At 39.1% G+C, this 18421-nt stretch overlaps 1 protein-coding gene across 11 annotated transcripts in view; it reads left to right on the plus strand.

Moving 5' to 3' along the window:
• PLCH1 (phospholipase C eta 1) overlaps positions 1-18421 on the plus strand; it is a 264401-nt gene that overhangs the window by 68202 nt on the left and 177778 nt on the right. For 2 of the 11 annotated variants that reach the window (XM_017955772.2, XM_021934732.2), the window contains exon 1: positions 9755-10100. The exons of 7 other annotated variants lie outside the window; for them this stretch is intronic. In XM_017955772.2, the coding sequence (XP_017811261.1) occupies positions 10058-10100 (43 nt within the window). In that variant the 5' untranslated portion in view covers positions 9755-10057. Of the gene's footprint in view, positions 1-7002; positions 10101-18421 lie in introns of those variants that run through there. 2 more of the 11 variants (XM_017955770.3, XM_017955771.3) reach the window with 2 other exon arrangements.

Here is an 18421-nt window from a genome sequence, read left to right on the forward strand (position 1 = left end):
GTCTCCATGTTTTCATTTCATACAGGGCCAACAGATTATGTAGCTCATCCTGCTTATAGCACTTACATACTGGGCTAGGAACTTTTGCATCTGTTATTATAGATATTGCTGAAGATGGGGAAACTGAGGCTTAGAGGGATTCAAAATAACTTGGCTTGGGTTGTTAAGTTACTGGTAGAACCAGGATTTGAACTGAAGTCTTTTTGATTGCTTATCTGTTGACTATCACATTGTCTCCAACTACTTTATGCCCCTTAACTCTTCTTCCACTGAGTTAAATTATTTCTGGATTTGGAATTGACTTGTCCTTTCTCTTTTTCTCCTAAGGAGCTCTCTTCTCTTGGTACCACAGTTGCTGTCTCTCATCCTAAATCCCTGGGCTGAAGTGTTAACCAGAAGGCCATTTGGAAAATTTCAATAAGTTGATAATTTTCATCCTAAGGGAACTGTCCATTAGTAGCTTCCACCTTAATCTTCTCCCTGATTTGTAGAGAAAAGGCTACATGCCGTCATCCCCTCACTTACCCTTACCGTATCTCACAATTGAGCAACTGGTTTTCTTCATGTTCCCAATTTTTGGAGTCCCTCTGTTATCCTTTGGGATCTGAGTCTTGCTTTATACCCAGTGTCTTCCAACAATTAGAAAGCTATCCAGAATCTGAGTTTGGGTCTGGGTGGGTATTCCTATGCTCAGACCTTCTCCTGGTACTTACTGCTCTTCTGGTCTGTTCTAGGCCCTGGAGCTACATCAGGGAGCAAGACATTCATTGTTCTAGCTCTCAAGGAGTTTACATTATGTTTCTCCTTGTTGCTGTGTCTATTTTTCTGTTAAGATGTCTTAGGCAGAACACAAAATTATTAATAAATCAGTACTGTTAGGGGAAAATAATATGAGGAGAAAGGCTAAAAAGGTAAGGAGACACTGCAAAAAGTATTAGTATGTGTAAAATTGTACTGCTGAAGTTGTGGAGAAGAGCTACTTTCTCTTTCATCAAGGGAGAGACAAAGGAGTTGATTTTTCATTCTGTAGAGTAATTTAGTTTAGGAATGTAGACTGTTGTGATAGTACTGTGAGCTGTAACATATTGAAAATTGTTACCAGGTTACCAGAGGAGCCAGTACAATCTCTTTGCTTGATTTTCCTTTAGAAAGAGTGAGGTCTCCCTGCCTCAATCATTTAAGGGCATCCTTTCCCTAAAGGTCATCTTTTGTTAATAAAATGTCTTCCTCAGACATTACAGAATTAGATTTTCAGCGGAGGCATCCCCCTTCCAGTCCTTCAGGAGTTTATGGCCATCCCACTCCCTTGGAGACCTGTTTCCTGTTCTCAGGGGAATCTCTGGTTGTGCAGAGCAGACATCCCTGAATTCTGCGGGGGTTGAAGTGACCTGGTGGTTCTGAGGCAGCCTCGAAGTTTGAATTCTCTTTAGTCAGGCCTTTGGGTTTGAGTGGTCTGTAGAGACTTCCCAGAGATGCGGCTGTTGTGTTCAATAATCTAGAATCATCTTCTCTGCTCTCCCTGCTCCCCCCAGTTTATGGTTATCTCTATGTTTGCTTTCCTTATGGGACCAGTCTGCATACGTAGCATCCCAGGGCTCAGTATTGCTGGATAAGGGGGTAGGGGGTTTGCGTTATGATGACCATCCATATCTCCTATTTGAATGCATGTATTGTAATCCCTATTTGATTGGCTGTAAGTCAAGCCATGCCTGGGCAGATAATATCATTTACCTTTTATTAGACTCAGAGATGGCAGATTAAGGGATAGTAAAATATCCTGTATTAACATATCAGGTATGTCCAAGTGTGGTTATTATATAACCAACAGTCCTCTTTTAGCTGGAGTGCTAGAGAATACAAACACTTAGGATTTATTCTGGACATTTCCACTCTAGTCATCCAGCTCCACCTTGCAAGGGAGGAGGTAAGGGGGCTTCTACTCAGGGAAAAGTGCATACCAAGTGCTGTGGGGGTTTGAATATATGACTACGTAAGTTTTGAGAATTTAATTAAAGCTTCAGCCCTCAGGACAGATATTTGTTTTAATATATGTCACTGTCAACAACCATGAGAGATTCCCATGTGACTACCTATCTCTAGTTAATTCTTCTCTGTTAATGTTATAATGAACACTGATCAGCACTGATAGTAGCTGCTCAAACAGTTGATGCTGATTTACAAAGTCTGGGTACTTTTATTTATATCTGGATATGAGTTCATGGCACCCAAATGTCAATCAGAATTTTACATTTTCTGAGTCATTACCAAAGATAGTTCAGTGTGCTTTAGTGTTCTCTGGCTGCAAGATCCTGGGATTCTTACAGCACCTGTCTGTAAAATCTTGCCCACGAGGTCTTGGTTATTTTCATGGATTGCTCAAGTTGAAATCAAGTTCTGAGCCTACCAGAGATTTTGTTTTCAATTATATTGACATCTTCATCAAGTTGACAGTGATGTGCCTGTAAATTTGTATGCTAACCTATAACATTTAAAGTGACATGACCAATAAACAATCAAGTCTTTCAAAAAATAATGAAAAAATTTTATTTTAAAGCCAAGAGTCTCAAAGGGGAGATCAATAAGTCATCAAGCAGGCAGCATTCAAAGAGGTAGTCAGGCTAATGAGTGGCTCATCTCTGTCCTGTGGAACATAGCAAAATTAAATATGGGTTATACTCAGTTTGTTTTGGGATTCAGATGCTTAAAAATGTGTAGTAATTACTGTCCACTGATGCATGTCAGGTTTCTAATGTAGGAGAAGTCCAAACTGGTTTATTTGACAAGTGTGTGTGATCTATAGGACATGTTCTGTCTCATTAGACTATAGAGTTATCTCTCCCCAGTGATGAATAAACATTCACAGTAAGCCTGCTCTCTGAGTAAAACCCTTGTGTAGGCTATTCTCAGCATTTATTTAGCAAGCACTGGATGGAAACCTGCATCCCTACAGGTCTTCATCTGTTCTTGGCTAAAATTTTTGTAATATGCTGGGTTTGTAACTTAAGTGTTTGGTTATACTCTGTTATCCTGTTGTCTAGCAATTCTTGCTGGCAGTAATATTTTAAACATGTTTGCCTGGTTTGGGGAAAAAGCACTGTGTTTGGATTGCAAAGCCCAGTTTCTCCACTGACTAATTTTATAGCCCTGGGCAAGTCATAGGGAGATGCCGAGGCTCAGCTTCCTCTTTTGTGAATGCAGGCTGATAATTCTGCCTGTCTGCCTTCCTGTAGTTGCTGTCAGGCTCATGTGGGGTATGTGTTCCTAGAGGACTTCGTAAGGCATAGAGTTTATAAAGCATCATACAGGAGTGATGAGATTGTAATTACTACCATTATTGAGCATTTACGTACATTGCATACACTTTTGTTTGTGAAGTGCCTTTTCCTTTGTATATGAACTCAGAGTAGCATTCCATTTTGTTCCTTGGGGTTTAATACAAAAGTTGCAGCAATTTTCTGAAACAGTCCTGATGGGGCTTTCTGAGCTTCATATAATGGCAATTTCCTCAAATGTACTGATGATGAATAGACCATAGGCATGAACTATGCTGGGCTTGTTTGAATTGATAAATGATCTCTACCTTCTCTCATTCATTTAACTCCAAGTTTGCAATGACTACATCTTTAGTGAGTTGAGTCCATTGTAAATAAAAACTGAAAGCATACTTCCAGTCTATTCCATAGATTATTAGCAGACACTTAGAGGCTAAAGTCTAACCCTTCAGTTAGCTCATTTTTTATTTCTGTGATTTGCACGGGCCAAATAATGGATAGTGCTACCCTCTGTTTCAGAACCAGATATTGCTCAGGACAGCTAGTTGAGTAAGGATGGCTGAGTGGTCAAGGGATTTTGATGAAAGATTAGTGCCCATTGTCTCCAGAATACTCTGGAACAGCTTAAGACTAAGCAGGGATTCAGACAGGACAATGTCTCAGTGGTAGTAAAAAAACCCCCCTATTTTATGGAAAGGAAATGTACTTGCTCATCCTGGGAACATCTCCCTGGACCATCCACTTGGGAGTTTCCCTGCATCTAGCTCTTTGGGGTTGTATGTAGATTGGAAAATTCTTGTTGAGGTTTCATGTGTTTGCATAGCTACGTTGGTAATTTTGATATGTAACTTATAGCAATGATTTTGGGTTTCATCTGTAGTTGAGTGCACAGTGAAATTTCCTAAAAGGAATTAAGCTCTGGTTGCTCTGTTCATTGTTCTGTGAGACAGTCAGATGAAAAAAAGAGAGACTGAAGGCAATAAGTGACTCAAGATCTCCATATTACCTTATCTGGTGAAGATCACTGATTCTAGAGACATTCTGTGGAGACTCAAAGCCCAGGTCTATCACAGACTTGCTGTGTCATCTTGGGGAAGTTATTTAACTGCTTTTGGCCTCAGATTCCACATTTGAAACTAGAGAAATGATTGTACCTAATCTACTCAAAGGGGCATTGTAAGGATTAAATAAGGCATGTGCAATGCTAGAAACAGTATGTGGAACGTAGCAAAGTGCTTCATAAATGTTAGTAAGCCTCAAAGCAAGTTCTTCATCGTTATACTAGTGGGAAGAGATTGTATTCTTTTTCTAAGTTTAGTGTTACTAAACTGGCTACACTTTTAAAAAATAATGTTATTTTTTTCTGAGTATGAAAGAAATAAATGCTGGTTCTAAATAATCAAAATATAGTAACATATAAAGAAGAAAGTAAAACACCTAGAGATAGCCATGGATAACCTCTGATAACATTTTTTCATGTAGTTTTATAGGATTTATTCTATATGTCTATACACATATATTTTACATAATTAAAATAACATTGAGTAGTTTGTATCCTCCTTTTTTCACTTAGTATGTCAAACATTCTCCAGGTAATTGCAATGTCTTACAGACATCATTAATGGTTAGACAGAATTCCAAAATGTGAATGTATATTTAAGTCAATCATTCCCTTTTTGGTAGACGATTAGACGGTTGGGAGTTATTCATTATTATAATCAATGTTAAGCAAAGGATACATCCTTCTATATAGATGTTTATATTTCTAATGATTTCCTTATGGTAGCTTTCTAGCAGCAATGATTATTGACTAAAATAAGCATAACCATTTTTACAAATCTTGCTGCATCTTGCCTGATGACTTCATTAAGTTTGTTACAGTTTATGCTCTCAATGTACAACTTAACAGCAGAGTATGAGAGTTCCTGTGAGATCCTCCCCTTATCGAGGTACCTGTATGTAGGATAGGCCTTAGGAAGCGGTAGCTGGGTGTGACTGGAGGCTCTCAATGGTGAAGCTGCACCCTATACTTGCTTTTCCCCTACTTTCCATTTTGTGATGAAAACTGTGAATATGCTTTGAGTTAAAGTGGTACTATGGCTTTAACGACTTTTTTTTTTTTTTTTTTTTTTTTGGAGACGGAATCTCGCTCTGTCACCCAGGCTGGAGTGCAGTGGCATGATCTTGGCTTACTGCAACCTCTGCCTCCCGGGTTCAAGCAATTCTCCTGCCTCAGCCTCCCGAGTAGCTGGGATTACAGGCACGTGCCACCACACCCGGCTAATTTTTGTATTTTTAGTAGAGATGGGATTTCACCATGTTGGTCAGGCTGGTCTCGAACTCCTGACCTCGTGATCTGCCCGCCTTGGCCTCCCAAAGTGCTGGGATTACAGGCATGAGCCACCGTGCCCGGTCGAGTATTTTTTATTTTTATTTTTTTTAAAGCATTTGTGTGTTTCTATGCCAGAGACACTAACAGCTTCTGGAATTGTGTGGGAATATTTTCTAGCTGGGAAAAAAACATGAGGCATTTCAATATCAGGCCTAAAACCTTACAGATGGTTTCCAGGACCTAAAGCACAGAGCCAGGGGAAAGGGCCCAAATCTGGAGTCAGCTTGGGTTTGAATTCTGGTTCATCACAGCTGTGTGATCTTGGACTTCTTGTCAGACTTGAATCTCAGTTTTCTTACCTTTAAAATATGGATACTAATATATCTCCTTGCAGAATTTTCCTGAAGATTAGGGAAGATAATGTTTGCATAGTGGTGTCTGGTAAATGGTAGCTTTTGTAATAATGTTTCATTAAGTGACATGGTTTCTAGGTTTGTGTCAGTAGGTTTTCTGATTGGACTTGTGAGCCCTAAGGGCAGGTATGCTCCATGTTTTCACTCCGAGTTCATCTCAGTTTAGAATTATATGACTGGTGAGGTTGGGGTGTGGCGAAAGTGTTGTGTAGAACATTTTAAACATGAGACTTGGTTAAATGAAGTTATATCAAGCTAGTGATTGGCGTGGCCATTCACTTACTGCATTAGCTTCTATTTATGGAGTATTTATTTTTCCAGTCACTGGGGCTAGGCCCTTGGCCTCTACCACTCATTTACTCTTCAGCAATACCCTGTGAGGCAGGCCCTGCCATCACCAGAGGAGGATATTTAGGCTTAGAGGTTTAGAGAGCACCAGCCCCGCCAACTCCTATTTGGTGGTGTCAGATTTAGCAAGAAGAAATACAGGAATATTACAGCAAGTAAAAATACAGGAAAAAACATACAGAAAATATTTAGCAAGAAAAAATGCAGTATGTCATGGGACATACTTAACTGAAAATTATTTGGTGTTTCTCTGAAATCCGAATTTAACTGGGTGTCTTGTTTTATCTGACAACCCTACCCATAACTGACCCAAGGCCAGGCAGTGAGTAAAGGAAAAGGCTGGGACTTACATCTTTCTCCATCTTCCATGGAAACCATTGCTTTTACCTATTACTTTATGATGTTTCTTTTTTTTTTTTTTTGAGACGGAGTCTCGCTCTGTCGCCCAGGCTGGAGTGCAGTGGTGCGATCTCGGCTCACTGCAAGCTCCGCCTCCCGGGTTCACGCCATTCTCCTGCCTCAGCCTCCCGAGTAGCTGGGACTACAGGTGCCCGCCACCTCGCCAGGCTAGTTTTTTGTATTTTTTAGTAGAGACGGGGTTTCACCGGGTTAGCCAGGATGGTCTCCATCTCCTGACTTCGTGATCCGCCCGCCTCGCCCTCCCAAAGTGCTAGGATTACAGGCTTGAGCCACCGCACCCGGCCATGATGTTTCTTTAAGAAATCAGAAGTAGAACTCAGGTGTGAAAGATGAGGGAAATGCTGTCAGATGAAGTGTAAAGTCCTTCACTGACTGTAAATTTAGAAGCTGAACTCAGAAATATTGTTTTTTATTTTTCACCTGATTGTTGAAGGTAATTCCATGTTAGGTCTAATGATTAAAAATGGAGAAAGTTGACGAGGGTCTACAAGGTACCTACTGTATGCCAAGTATGGTGCTAGAATGAATCTGGAAAAGGCCCAAACTTTCCAAATAAGGGTGCCAGTTAAGAAGTGAAAGATTCTAAGGCTGTAGGATTGTTGAGGTGATCCATCAGAGGAAGCACCATTGCCCCCAGAGTCTATTGGCCTAGCTTTGATATTGTACATGACCTTCTGTTGGGAGAATACAGGGGAGTGATTTCAGAGCTATGGTTATTCATTCAATGTCTCTGCCAACCTCAGGATAGGTGTTTATAAGTTTTATGATTCTTCTGAATGAGCTGCATAGGAGGTTATTTGCTACTGCTGAAGAATTGGATATTTAATAAGGAGTAGATATTTCTAGGCTCTCAAAAATCTGTGAGTGCTCCTTGGTGGTCAAACAGACACTTATGGGCCATAATTGCTTTTTAAAAGCTTTCCCACCTGCCCTATGAAGCTGCTATGTGCTCCCCTGGGTGAGTGGCTTGGCCGTCAAAGGTGCCCCAGAGCCACTCAGGATAAACCTGCCATGTGCTTGTGTGGTTGGGCTCCATATCCAATCCTGCATGTCAGTCTTTTCAGGGAGGAGCCTGGGGCTTCAGGAGCAAGAGGTGCGAGGGATGAAGAACTTATTATGAGCAAGACTCCCGGTAGGTAAAGGGAGCACATAAAAAGTTTGTCCCCTTCCTCTTTCTTGACCCCAGATTGGAGTGGGGAGGGGGGATCTTTGGAAGGAAGGCTTTCCAAACCTTCTTGGCAGCCGGGAGTACTTTGCTCTTCACCTCTTTTCAGGACTGAGTGACAGATAAACCCAAGATGCCTCTTGCTTTTTGGGCATCTTTGGTTCTGGGCAGCCAAAGGAACGAGATATTCATTATTTGGTGTTACTAATTTTGTGTTAAGAAAACACCATTATCTTTTTGTATAAAATTATCTGGGAGTATTAAATACTTGGAGTATTTAGCAGGAATGGGTATTTCTGAGATATCTCACATTTTGGGGTGCCATCTTGTGTTCGGACCACTGATTAATTCAGATTAAGCAATGAAGTCCACTCCTTGTCTGGGCTGATGTAAATAACTTCAAGACTAATAATAGTAAAACAATAATAATATATAATTGTGATTCTAAGCATTTTATGTGTATTAAATTAATTACTGCAATAACATTTTGAAGTAGAAACTATTATTATGCCCACTGTACAAATAAGGAAATGGAGGAGCAGAGAATTTAAGTAAATTGCCCAAAGTCACACAGCTAGTTGGTGGCAGAGTCAGTCTTTGAACCCAGGCAGAGAGGCTCCTAAACTCTTAATGGCTATTTTGTACAGTCATGTATGTATGTGTGTCAGATTCAGTCTTGCAAGAAGGATATTCTCATCATGTATTTAATTGTGTGTGCCCACATATACCTTTGAAATCCAAGTCTCTCTAGAGTATTTAAAAGTAAATAGTGTGGTTTGCAATTTGGGGCAGGGGATGCGCAAAATGGGAAACAGGTGAATTGGATCTGGGATAGAGCTTGGCACCTTGGAATCGAGGAGTGAGTTAGCAATCTAGGCTGGGTGGCCCTGGTGGGAATTGCCTAAAGGGCCTGACACTGGTATATACAGAATGGGAGATGCTGGGAGTCCTAAGGGCCACAGGTGGGGGAGGGACAGCTGAAGCTGGGAGAAGAAAATGGCAATAGGGTCGATGTTAGAAAGGGAATGCTGGAGTAAGAGAGTTAATACTCAGGATGAGAGGCTTAGTTACAATGCTTAAAGGCAAGACTACCGTAAATTGCTTATGAAATATACCTGCTTATGTGTATGTTTGTCTACCTATCTCTTCAAAGAAGTTGAATAAAGTTGCAAATAATGCTTACATAGACTTTAGGGAAAATTGCACTATAACATTGCGCGGTTTCATTCACTAAAAACTGACTTTTTTAGACCCATTCATGCTGTTTACCTTGTCCACGTCCACAGGGATGTGATTTTTTTTTTTTAACCTAAGAAATAGCCTTCACCTAGTGTTTTGAAACTGTAACCTCATTCCTTCTGAGTTGGAAACATTCCAGTCTTTTCAGTGATCATTGCTATGTTTGTGTATGAACAAAATCAGGACAAAAAAAGCAAGGAAAACCCTCAATGCTTTGAATATGCGCTTAACCTGACTGGCACAAAAGTAGTCTATAGGGCAGTCATAGCTTATTTCTTAATGGATTGTGTTTGCCTCTGATGGAGTGATGTTTGCTTCCGAGAGTGTGTGTGTGTCTGTGTGTGTGCTTCTGTGTCTCTGTGTGTGCATGATCATTTTCTGTATTCAGTCTGCGTCACTCCCACGGTAATCAGTGTTTCTCAATGACCTCTGAAGGTGAGGAGGGTTTCTTTGATGGCTAAAGACCTACACTTCCCAGACATTAAATGTGCATAATGCCTTGAGGGCTTTAACGCGGCCGCACGAAGCATGCATGTCTCATACCCAAAGTAGCCACAGCGCCTGCATTCCCACAATAGCGGCAGCCCGGAGCAGATGCTTCCAGTGTGCTTATCTGGCTGTGCTTTTCACTTTGGGACAAAGTTCTATAATCATATCTCATGGATTTATTTTCTCCACACTGTAAAGCCTGAATTGTGAAGATCTCATCATGCCATAAAGGGCAGCATGAGCCAAGTTCTGGGGGCTGCTAAGGATTTCTTTGCCTTTTTTTTCCCACCCTTTTTGGAGATGTGTATCAGGAAAAGGCTTTGCCTTTAGAGAGAAATTTTACTGCTCTTGCCAATAATGTGTAAGACTATTAAATTTAATGGCAGACCTTGAAGTGTATAAAAACTTAAGTCCAGAAAAAGGTAAGATTCATACTATTAATTTTAAGGTAAGTGTAATAGTCCTAGTAAAAGATGGTAAACATTTATTTTATTTCATGTTTAGTTAAGTTAAATATTTATTTGAATTCTTCAGAACATATTTATTATATTTCAGTATGAAATGAGGTAACAAAGTATTTTTGATTAGGTAGAAGTGTTTTTTTCTTATAAATGTAGACTTTTATAAGAGTAGAATTTGCATGCTGACAAACTGAAAGTATATCATTATATTAAAATGGTCAGTGAGAAAATAATTTGTATTCTTAGGTTGTAAGTCAGGATACAGACATGCCTAAAAATTTAATTTGTCTGACATTTATAAACAGTAGGTTTTAATTGAAACATTGTCAAGTCTTGTTCAGTTTGAATAATGATGAATAAAGCTATATTTTAACTTTCTACAATAATCTGGAGAGAATGATTCCCAATTTGTATCAATTCAAGCTAGTCAGGGATAGTAAAAATAATTAGCTCTATAAAATAGAATGGCAGAAGTATTCAGCACAGATAAAATGGAGGCAGGATCCATGTATCATGTTCTTAGAGCCTGTCTGTCAGCTCCAGGAGCATGAGAGAAACATCTTAAAGTATGAGTTAGGAGATCAGAAATTGAAAATCTATGGAGACTGTTCTTGAATTGTAAGAATTATTCCTTCCTGGTCAGACAGAATAAATGACATGTCAAGAAATGTCTTCTAAAGTTACCTTCAAACTGAAATTTGTCTGTCATTTCAGATTATTCATATGCGTCTACTCAAATGTAACTTTATCACATCAATGCTGATCTGAAAGCCTGTCTGGATATTGTTGCTAGTTTACGGTATCAACTTTAATGTGCCATGTTCCTAGTACCAGCATCAATGTTTGCTTTTTATTCGAAATACAAATTGTACCATGGTTGAGATTTTCTTGAGTATACCTGAGTTTTCTAAGCATGGGAAGAAGCTTTTATACAGAAATAGGGAAGGATTTGGCTCACTTGATATGCAGTTTGTCAGAAGAATTTCCATTTAGAGTTTTGTCTTATAATATGTTTGGAAACTCTTATATATGCAGAATGTAGGAGTAAATTGAACTGCACAGCATACTATCAGGGTCATCTTGCTTTACACATTATGGAAGTAATGATGAAAGTGACTTCTATTACTTTAACCACATAAGATGATCTTTAAATTTAAAATAGAGCTTTAATTCTTAGGAAATTTGAAATAATTTTTCTAGTCATACAAGCTTTTAAAGTTGATGAATGTAAGGTGTATTGTTTCAAGGTAGATGTTTTCACATACAGATGTCTTACCAGATATTTTTCAATGAGCAAATATTTCATATTTTATTAATAGATTTTCTATTATTTATTTTAGTGATTTTGTTCTGCTGAATGAAAAATTTTCATTACTGACTGGCCATCTTGGTATTAAAATCATTTCAGTTGGTAGCAAGACTATTTTTCAAAAAAATCTTTCTTCTGATTTCCAGATCGTGTGTGAAACTGATAGATTCTGAAACATCATGAAATCTGAGTTGCATTGTTAAACAGTAACATTAGAGGAGTGGCTTCAATTGACTGGAGTACAAAGTTGAGGAATGTTTATTCAGAGGCAGGAAGACCATGAAGTATAAAGCCCATGTTTGCTCCTATGATTTGTATTTATGTATATAATTAGGGAATTATTGTTATTGTTGTTTCCCTTAGAATTTCATGTAATGTACTAAACCTCATCTCAGTGATTCTGAACAACACTGAGAAGATGTAGGGACCTGAATTGCAACATAAAACCAGAAGCAGGAGCAAGCTTGAGACATGTAAGGAAGGTGTTTTTATAATCTTGTTATGTCTCTGAGCCTCGATTTCCTTTTTAGTAACAAGAGGTAATACTACTTTCTTGCTTATGTCACGAGGTTGTTGTAAGAATTACTGGTCTCTGAAAACGTTTGAAAGATAGAAAAGGACCACAGAAATGTAAGATGGTATAGTTGTACAAATAAGGATAATGTATATTTCATATACTTTAATGAAAAGAAATTGTATTTGTTCTGGGATGACTTTGACCTAGAACTTTGGTACCATCTGCTACTAATTTCCCCCATGGTCTAGTATAGCCTACATGCCAGCAGTGTGCATGCTGTGTACGAATGCCTGATGGAAGGGCAGATGTCATCATAAGAGCGAGTCCTGGATTTCTAGAGCAGGAAGAAACCATAGCAATCTCATTCTTTTATCAGAAGAAAAAATAGTCCTAGGGAGGCTGCATAATTTTCTTGAAGATGTGGAACAGATCTGTGGCTGGAATTGAGCCATCCAATTCCCATATCATGAGAACTGTACCTACCCTTCTCAATCGTACAGATTTTTTTTTCTTTTAGAAGTTGCTACATTTAGATATTTGTGATTTTGCTCATGCTATGTCATTTGAATCCTTTGTACAAGGCTGATTTTTTTTTTTTTTTTAGGGAAGGAAAATCAAGAGCTTCTTGTGGAATTCTCAACTGTTAATCATTAATGGGTACAGTTAATAGAGATAGACTGAGTGCTTTATCTACAAGGTGCTGGCTGGGGATATGAAGATGAATAAAAGAACTTACCTCTCTTCTAGTAACTTCTGGTATAGTGCACAAACATGCTTATATTACTGTAATAACAGTAATACTGTAATAGAGGAACATTCTAGTGGTACCTGAGTATGGAGAAGTCAGCAAAGGATTTCTGGAGGTGACATTTGAACTGAGCCTTGAAATATGATGAGGATGATGTCAGGTGGATAAGCAAGGGTTGAAGCTGAAGGAGTAGCAAGCACCAGGTGTTATAATAAGGACCTGGTAATCCAGGTTAAGACATTTAGACATTATTACCAAAAAAAAAAAAAAAAAAAAAAAAAAAAAAAAAAAAAGGCAACAGAAAGTTTTAAGCTGGGGAGAGATTAATCAGATTTGAGTTTTAGAAAGATCTCTCTGACAACAGTTTGGAGACTGATGGTGGAACGGGTGAGGCTGGAGCACTGGAGACCAGAAAGCTGTTGCAGTAAATAGTTGAGGAAACAATGGTCTCTATTCACGTTTCTTAGCTAAGATGGTCTTTCATAAGAAAACATTAGACTCTCAAGTCCACATTAGTGTCCTTTGCCACTGATCAAAGCTGCTGTAGAATTCGTAACTGCTGCTTTTTCTGCATACACTTGTTAATTCAGTCACTGCCTTGTATTTGGGATAAACTAGTTACAAGAAAGTCATTGCCTGATAAGAAATTTAACATTTCTGTCCTTACTAAGGTCATGACCTCTTGTCCACTAGACAAAATTGTGCCTAATTATGAGTATCCTATTCTTTTATGGCAAACAAAAAATGATTTCTCCAAGAAGTTAGAGAACCCCTCCTCAACCTTTCCTAGGTTGCAGGAATTTGGTTTGAATGTTGTCATATTGCTTGCATAATCAGTCCAAATGTAACATTAGGGCAGAAAGGTCTGTGGCCATTTCCTGGTGTTTCACGTTGTGGAATATGGCTGTTTCCCTATTTAATGAAGAAGGTGATACCCGTAATGCTGTGTGCTTTAGTCTGTTCTACAGAGCTGTTTATTTCTGAACTATCTGTGAGGGCAAGTTCTCCCTTATTGTTCTCAGTCAAAAATTTTTGGCTCTTTTCATGTATTTTGTATTCCAGATAAATGTTAGAACTGCCTGTCTAGTTCCAGAAGTCACTTAGTTGTGGTTTTAGTTGAAATTACATTGCATTTATAGATTAACTCAGGAGAACTGCCAACTTTAAGTCATTGATTCCTCCTTTCAGGAACATAGTAGGATTCATCATATTTTAGGTTTTCTCTTAGGTCCTTCTCTTACGTCAGTCAAGATTTAGAGCTTTCTTCATATAGGTTGTTCACATTTCTTGGTAGGTTTATTTTTATGATTTTAGTTGGTATTGTGAATAGACTTTTTTTCGATTACACTTTCTTAATTTAAAAAGTTGAAAAATTTAAACACAGTATTATGGAACTATTAACAAAAAATATAGTTTTTTTCCTCAGCCCTCTTTGCCTCTTTCCAAATAAATTACTTTTAACTCTTTTACTTTCCTTTTGTAGGGTTTTAGTGTTACTTTTATATCTCCAACTGATGCACTTACACTGCCACTTATTGATTTCTCAACTTTTGATATTAATTATTGATTTTCTTCTATGATAGATGAGAAGTAGCTCACTTATATTGCTCCATGTCCTCTTTGGTTACCCTATTGGTTATCCCCGTATCTTTAACAATTCACTTACATTTTGGTTTCCTGCTCTGCCAGCTGGACTACTCTACCTAGTGACCATCACTCTCCCTTTGCCAAACCTTTGCCTCTTTTCTCCCTCCTAACTTCTCTTAGTATAATCATTTTTTCATTCTTTTTCTGTACTCATAATTACTCCTCCTATGTTTTGATCATAGATTGACTTTAAAAGTTTAATATCAATAAACAAGATTCACATTACTGTGACTACTTACATTTACATTATTGTGACTATATAAATGCTCATCAGAGCAAAGTAACCACCTAAGTTATTTCAATTAGGGTTACTGCTTCAGAACATAGCATCAGAGGAAAAGGACAGATTCTAGAGTTTTCTATAGCAAATGACGGGATCAAATTCATTAGAAAAAAATCGAGTACCTAACACTAATTTTGACAACTAGCCATCTTCATCATAACTCTATGAAGTGCATATAGTTATCTTCATTTTAAAGGCAAGGAATCTGAGGTGCATAGAGAGAAAAGAACTTGCTCTAGGTCAGCTGTAACTGGTAGAGCTGACATTTGAATCCTGCTGGCTGACTTTGGAACCTGGACTTGCAGCTCTGTTCTCTCTCTTAGAAATGTTATTACTTTGTTAGAGGTGGTAAGATACATAGGCAGGAAGCAATCGATTACTTGTTTTTGTAAAAGGTTCTCTGCTTCTATGAAAACATCTCAGTTTAACATCTCCTCCTTTGTGCATTTGCCTTTCCCCAGCCGGCAGGTTGGCCTGATGTTCCTTGGAATGAATGGGCCTGCAAATACGTACTTCCTGAGTGCGAAATGGAAAGGGGAACAGTATGGTAGGTTACACAGGGTTTGGCACAGGGAAGCAGTGGGGGAAGAATGGTTAGCCAGGTTTTTAGTATCTCCCTGAGGAGTTTGGGCTGGATCTAAAGAGCAAGGGGAGAAGATGGTAAGTTTTGGTGTACATGTGTGATGTAAAAGTGGTATTTTGGGGAAAAGAGTCTAGAAGTGCTATGAAAGATAGATTACACAGCCCAAGGGAAAGGGTCGTTGTCATCTGCTTGAGAGATTGGTTCAGATCAGGGCCATGAACCCTACCCATTGAAGTTTTGACAAATGATCTGTAACTGTCTCTAATTACTTGTCAGCAAACAGAAGCTACCATGAGTGAGCTAGAGTTACTTCAGCTGTCTCTCTGAAGAAAGGTGAATGATTGTCTCTATCGATCTGTTTAAAGAATAAGTCATGGTTGTAGATGTGTGTTACATAAGGTTTTTGTCTCATCCAGTGACCTCTTGCTTCTTGCTTTTCTTTAAAATCCATGTGAGTATTTTCAGTTTTACCAGGGAGGGCGTATAAAGATAAAACTTGAGAAAATATACAAGCAGGGCTCTGAGGCAACCCTCTTCCCCCAGATAAATTTTAGAACTTCCTGTCTAGTTCCAGAAGTCACTTAGTTGAGGTTTTGATTGGAATTACATTGCATTTATGGATTAACTCAGGATGGTGAAATAAAACCAAATGAGAAAAGAAGAGATGAAATAAAAGGCAGCTTTAAAGGACAATTTCATTCCTCTTTTATAATTTCTCTTTGCATTTCATCTTTATGTCTAAGTTCATCATTTGCCCTTTATAATCTTTTTTCTTTGTTTTATTTGGAATGTCTAAGGTTATACCCAAGGACTGGTTTAAAAAAACAAGCAATCTTGATTTATATCAAATGCTAAAATGAACTTTCTCCTTGCCTTTCCCACTCCTTGGACATAACCATCGTTGATATTTTGTCATGTGGATTTGCATTTCTCCAGAGGTGTTGGTACGTGTAGTACATACATGCACACACGCATGTAAACAGAAAGGAGTTATGCCATTGATGTAGGTCTCATAAAGAAATGAAACTTTTATGTGGTTAACAAAAGAGAATGAGGACTATACCTCGTGTGAGCCATTTCATATCTCCACCTTCCTATTTCTACTTCTTGAAATATGAACAGTATGAACAGGAGGCAGGTCTTCAGTTGGACTTAGTAAACAGGTGCCTCTCAGATCATGAGTATTCTGCTGATTTTGAGGTTTTAATCTTAATTTTAATGATATTATACCTTCCTTATTGTCTCATTTTTGTATTCCTTTTATTTACTAATTTATTTTCTCATGTTCTCACTGATGGTTTTAAAAATGAAAGGCCAGAAAATCAACTAAGAAAATGAGAGAATAAGAACATACGAATTTTGTTGTCCAAGCTAGAGTACAGTGGCACAATCTTGGCTCAATGTAGCCTTGACCTCCTGGGCTCAAATGAACCTCTCACCTCAGCCTCTTGGGTAGCTGGGATTACAGATGCATGCCCCCATGTCTGGCTAATTTTTGTATTTTTTGTAGAGATGGGGTCTCACTATGTTGCCCATGCTGGTTTTGAACTGCTGGCTTGAAGTGATCTTCCTGCATTAGCCTCCCAGAATACTGGGATTACAGGCATAAGCCATCGTGCCTGGCCTTCAAGTTTTTTATTTGCTACTTAATTCTTACTTTATTTAAAAAAAGTCTTAGCCAGTCCTCTATTTAATGTTTGTGTATAGTCATTCTCAACTTATTTCATATTCTCTCACTACTACTTACTGTTTTTGACCACAAATGTATGCCTTTTTTTGTCTGAAGAAGTGGTGGATGAAAGCAAGTGGCTATGCCCAATCCTCGGGCATAACCATGATTGATATTTTGGCATGTGGATTTGCGTCTTTCCAGAGGTGTCAGTGCATGTAGTATATACATGCACACACACATGTAAACAGTCCCCAGTTATGCACAAGGGGACAAAGGAAGAATACAATGGATGAAGAATGAAGCCATCTCATTCTGCTCTTTGGTCTCACCTTTTCTTTTTTTTCTTTTTCTTTTAGACAGAGTCTTTCTCTGAGGTCCAGGCAGGAGTGCAGTGGCGTGATCTCGGCTCACTGCAACCTCTGCCTACTGAGCTCAGGCAATTCTCCTGCTCAGTCTCCTAAGTAGCTGGAATTACAGGTGTGTGCCACCACACCCTGCAAATTTTTTTATTTTTAGTAAAGACAGGGTTTCACCATGTTGGCCAGGCTGGTCTTGAACTCCCGACCTCAGGTAATCCACCCGCCTCGGCCTCCCAAAGTGCTGGGATTACAGGTGTGAACCACTGCACTGAGTCTAGGCTCCCATTTCTTATTTTCCCCTCTGAACACTCACCCTCTCCTATTTGTTGTAATCTCTCCACAGTCGTCCTTTCTATTTTCAGACATCTTTTCCCCAGTTTTCTCAATTCATCTTATTTTTTATATAGAAATACAATTTAGAATGTATTTGGTTTACGAAACCCCATGCATGCCCACAAAGATAAGAATCAGTGGGTTGATTGTATGTCTTTGACCTTTATTAGCTGCCAGACCTTGGAGTTACTTGTCTACCCGTTGTGTTGGGCTAGGGGATCTTTCGAAGTCCAGTGATTTTTCTTGTTCTAAGCTCAGATAAGTGTTATTAAGAAAAGAAAAAGGCCGGGCGCGGTGGCTCAAGCCTGTAATCCCAGCACTTTGGGAGGCCGAGACGGGCGGATCACGAGGTCAGGAGATCGAGACCATCCTGGCTAACACAGTGAAACCGCGTCTCTACTAAAAAATACAAAAAACTAGCCGGGCGCGGTGGCGGGCGCCTGTAGTCCCAGCTACTCGGGAGGCTGAGGCAGGAGAATGGCGTGAACCCGGGAGGCGGAGCTTGCAGTGAGCTGAGATCCGGCCACTGCACTCCAGCCTGGGCAGCAGAGCGAGACTCCGTCTCAAAAAAAAAAAAAAAAAGCAAAGTGAAGCAAATATTGGCAGGCCTGGCAGAAGCCCCAATGAGGTTCACAGAGAGCAACAAACTGATGAAAGTTCTCAACTTGTTGATTGTTAGTGCAAATAGTGTTAGCAGTTCCTGACTAGCATTCTCTTTGTATTTGCTGGGTGATGTGACCTTTTTTTTTGAGCTGGAGTCTTGCTCTGTTGCCTAGGCTGGAGTGCAGTGGTGTGGCTCACTGCAACCTTCACCTCCTGGGTTCAAGCAAT

Source organism: Papio anubis, chromosome 2 (genome assembly GCF_008728515.1).
Source record: "Papio anubis isolate 15944 chromosome 2, Panubis1.0, whole genome shotgun sequence".
NCBI lineage: Eukaryota > Metazoa > Chordata > Mammalia > Primates > Cercopithecidae > Papio > Papio anubis.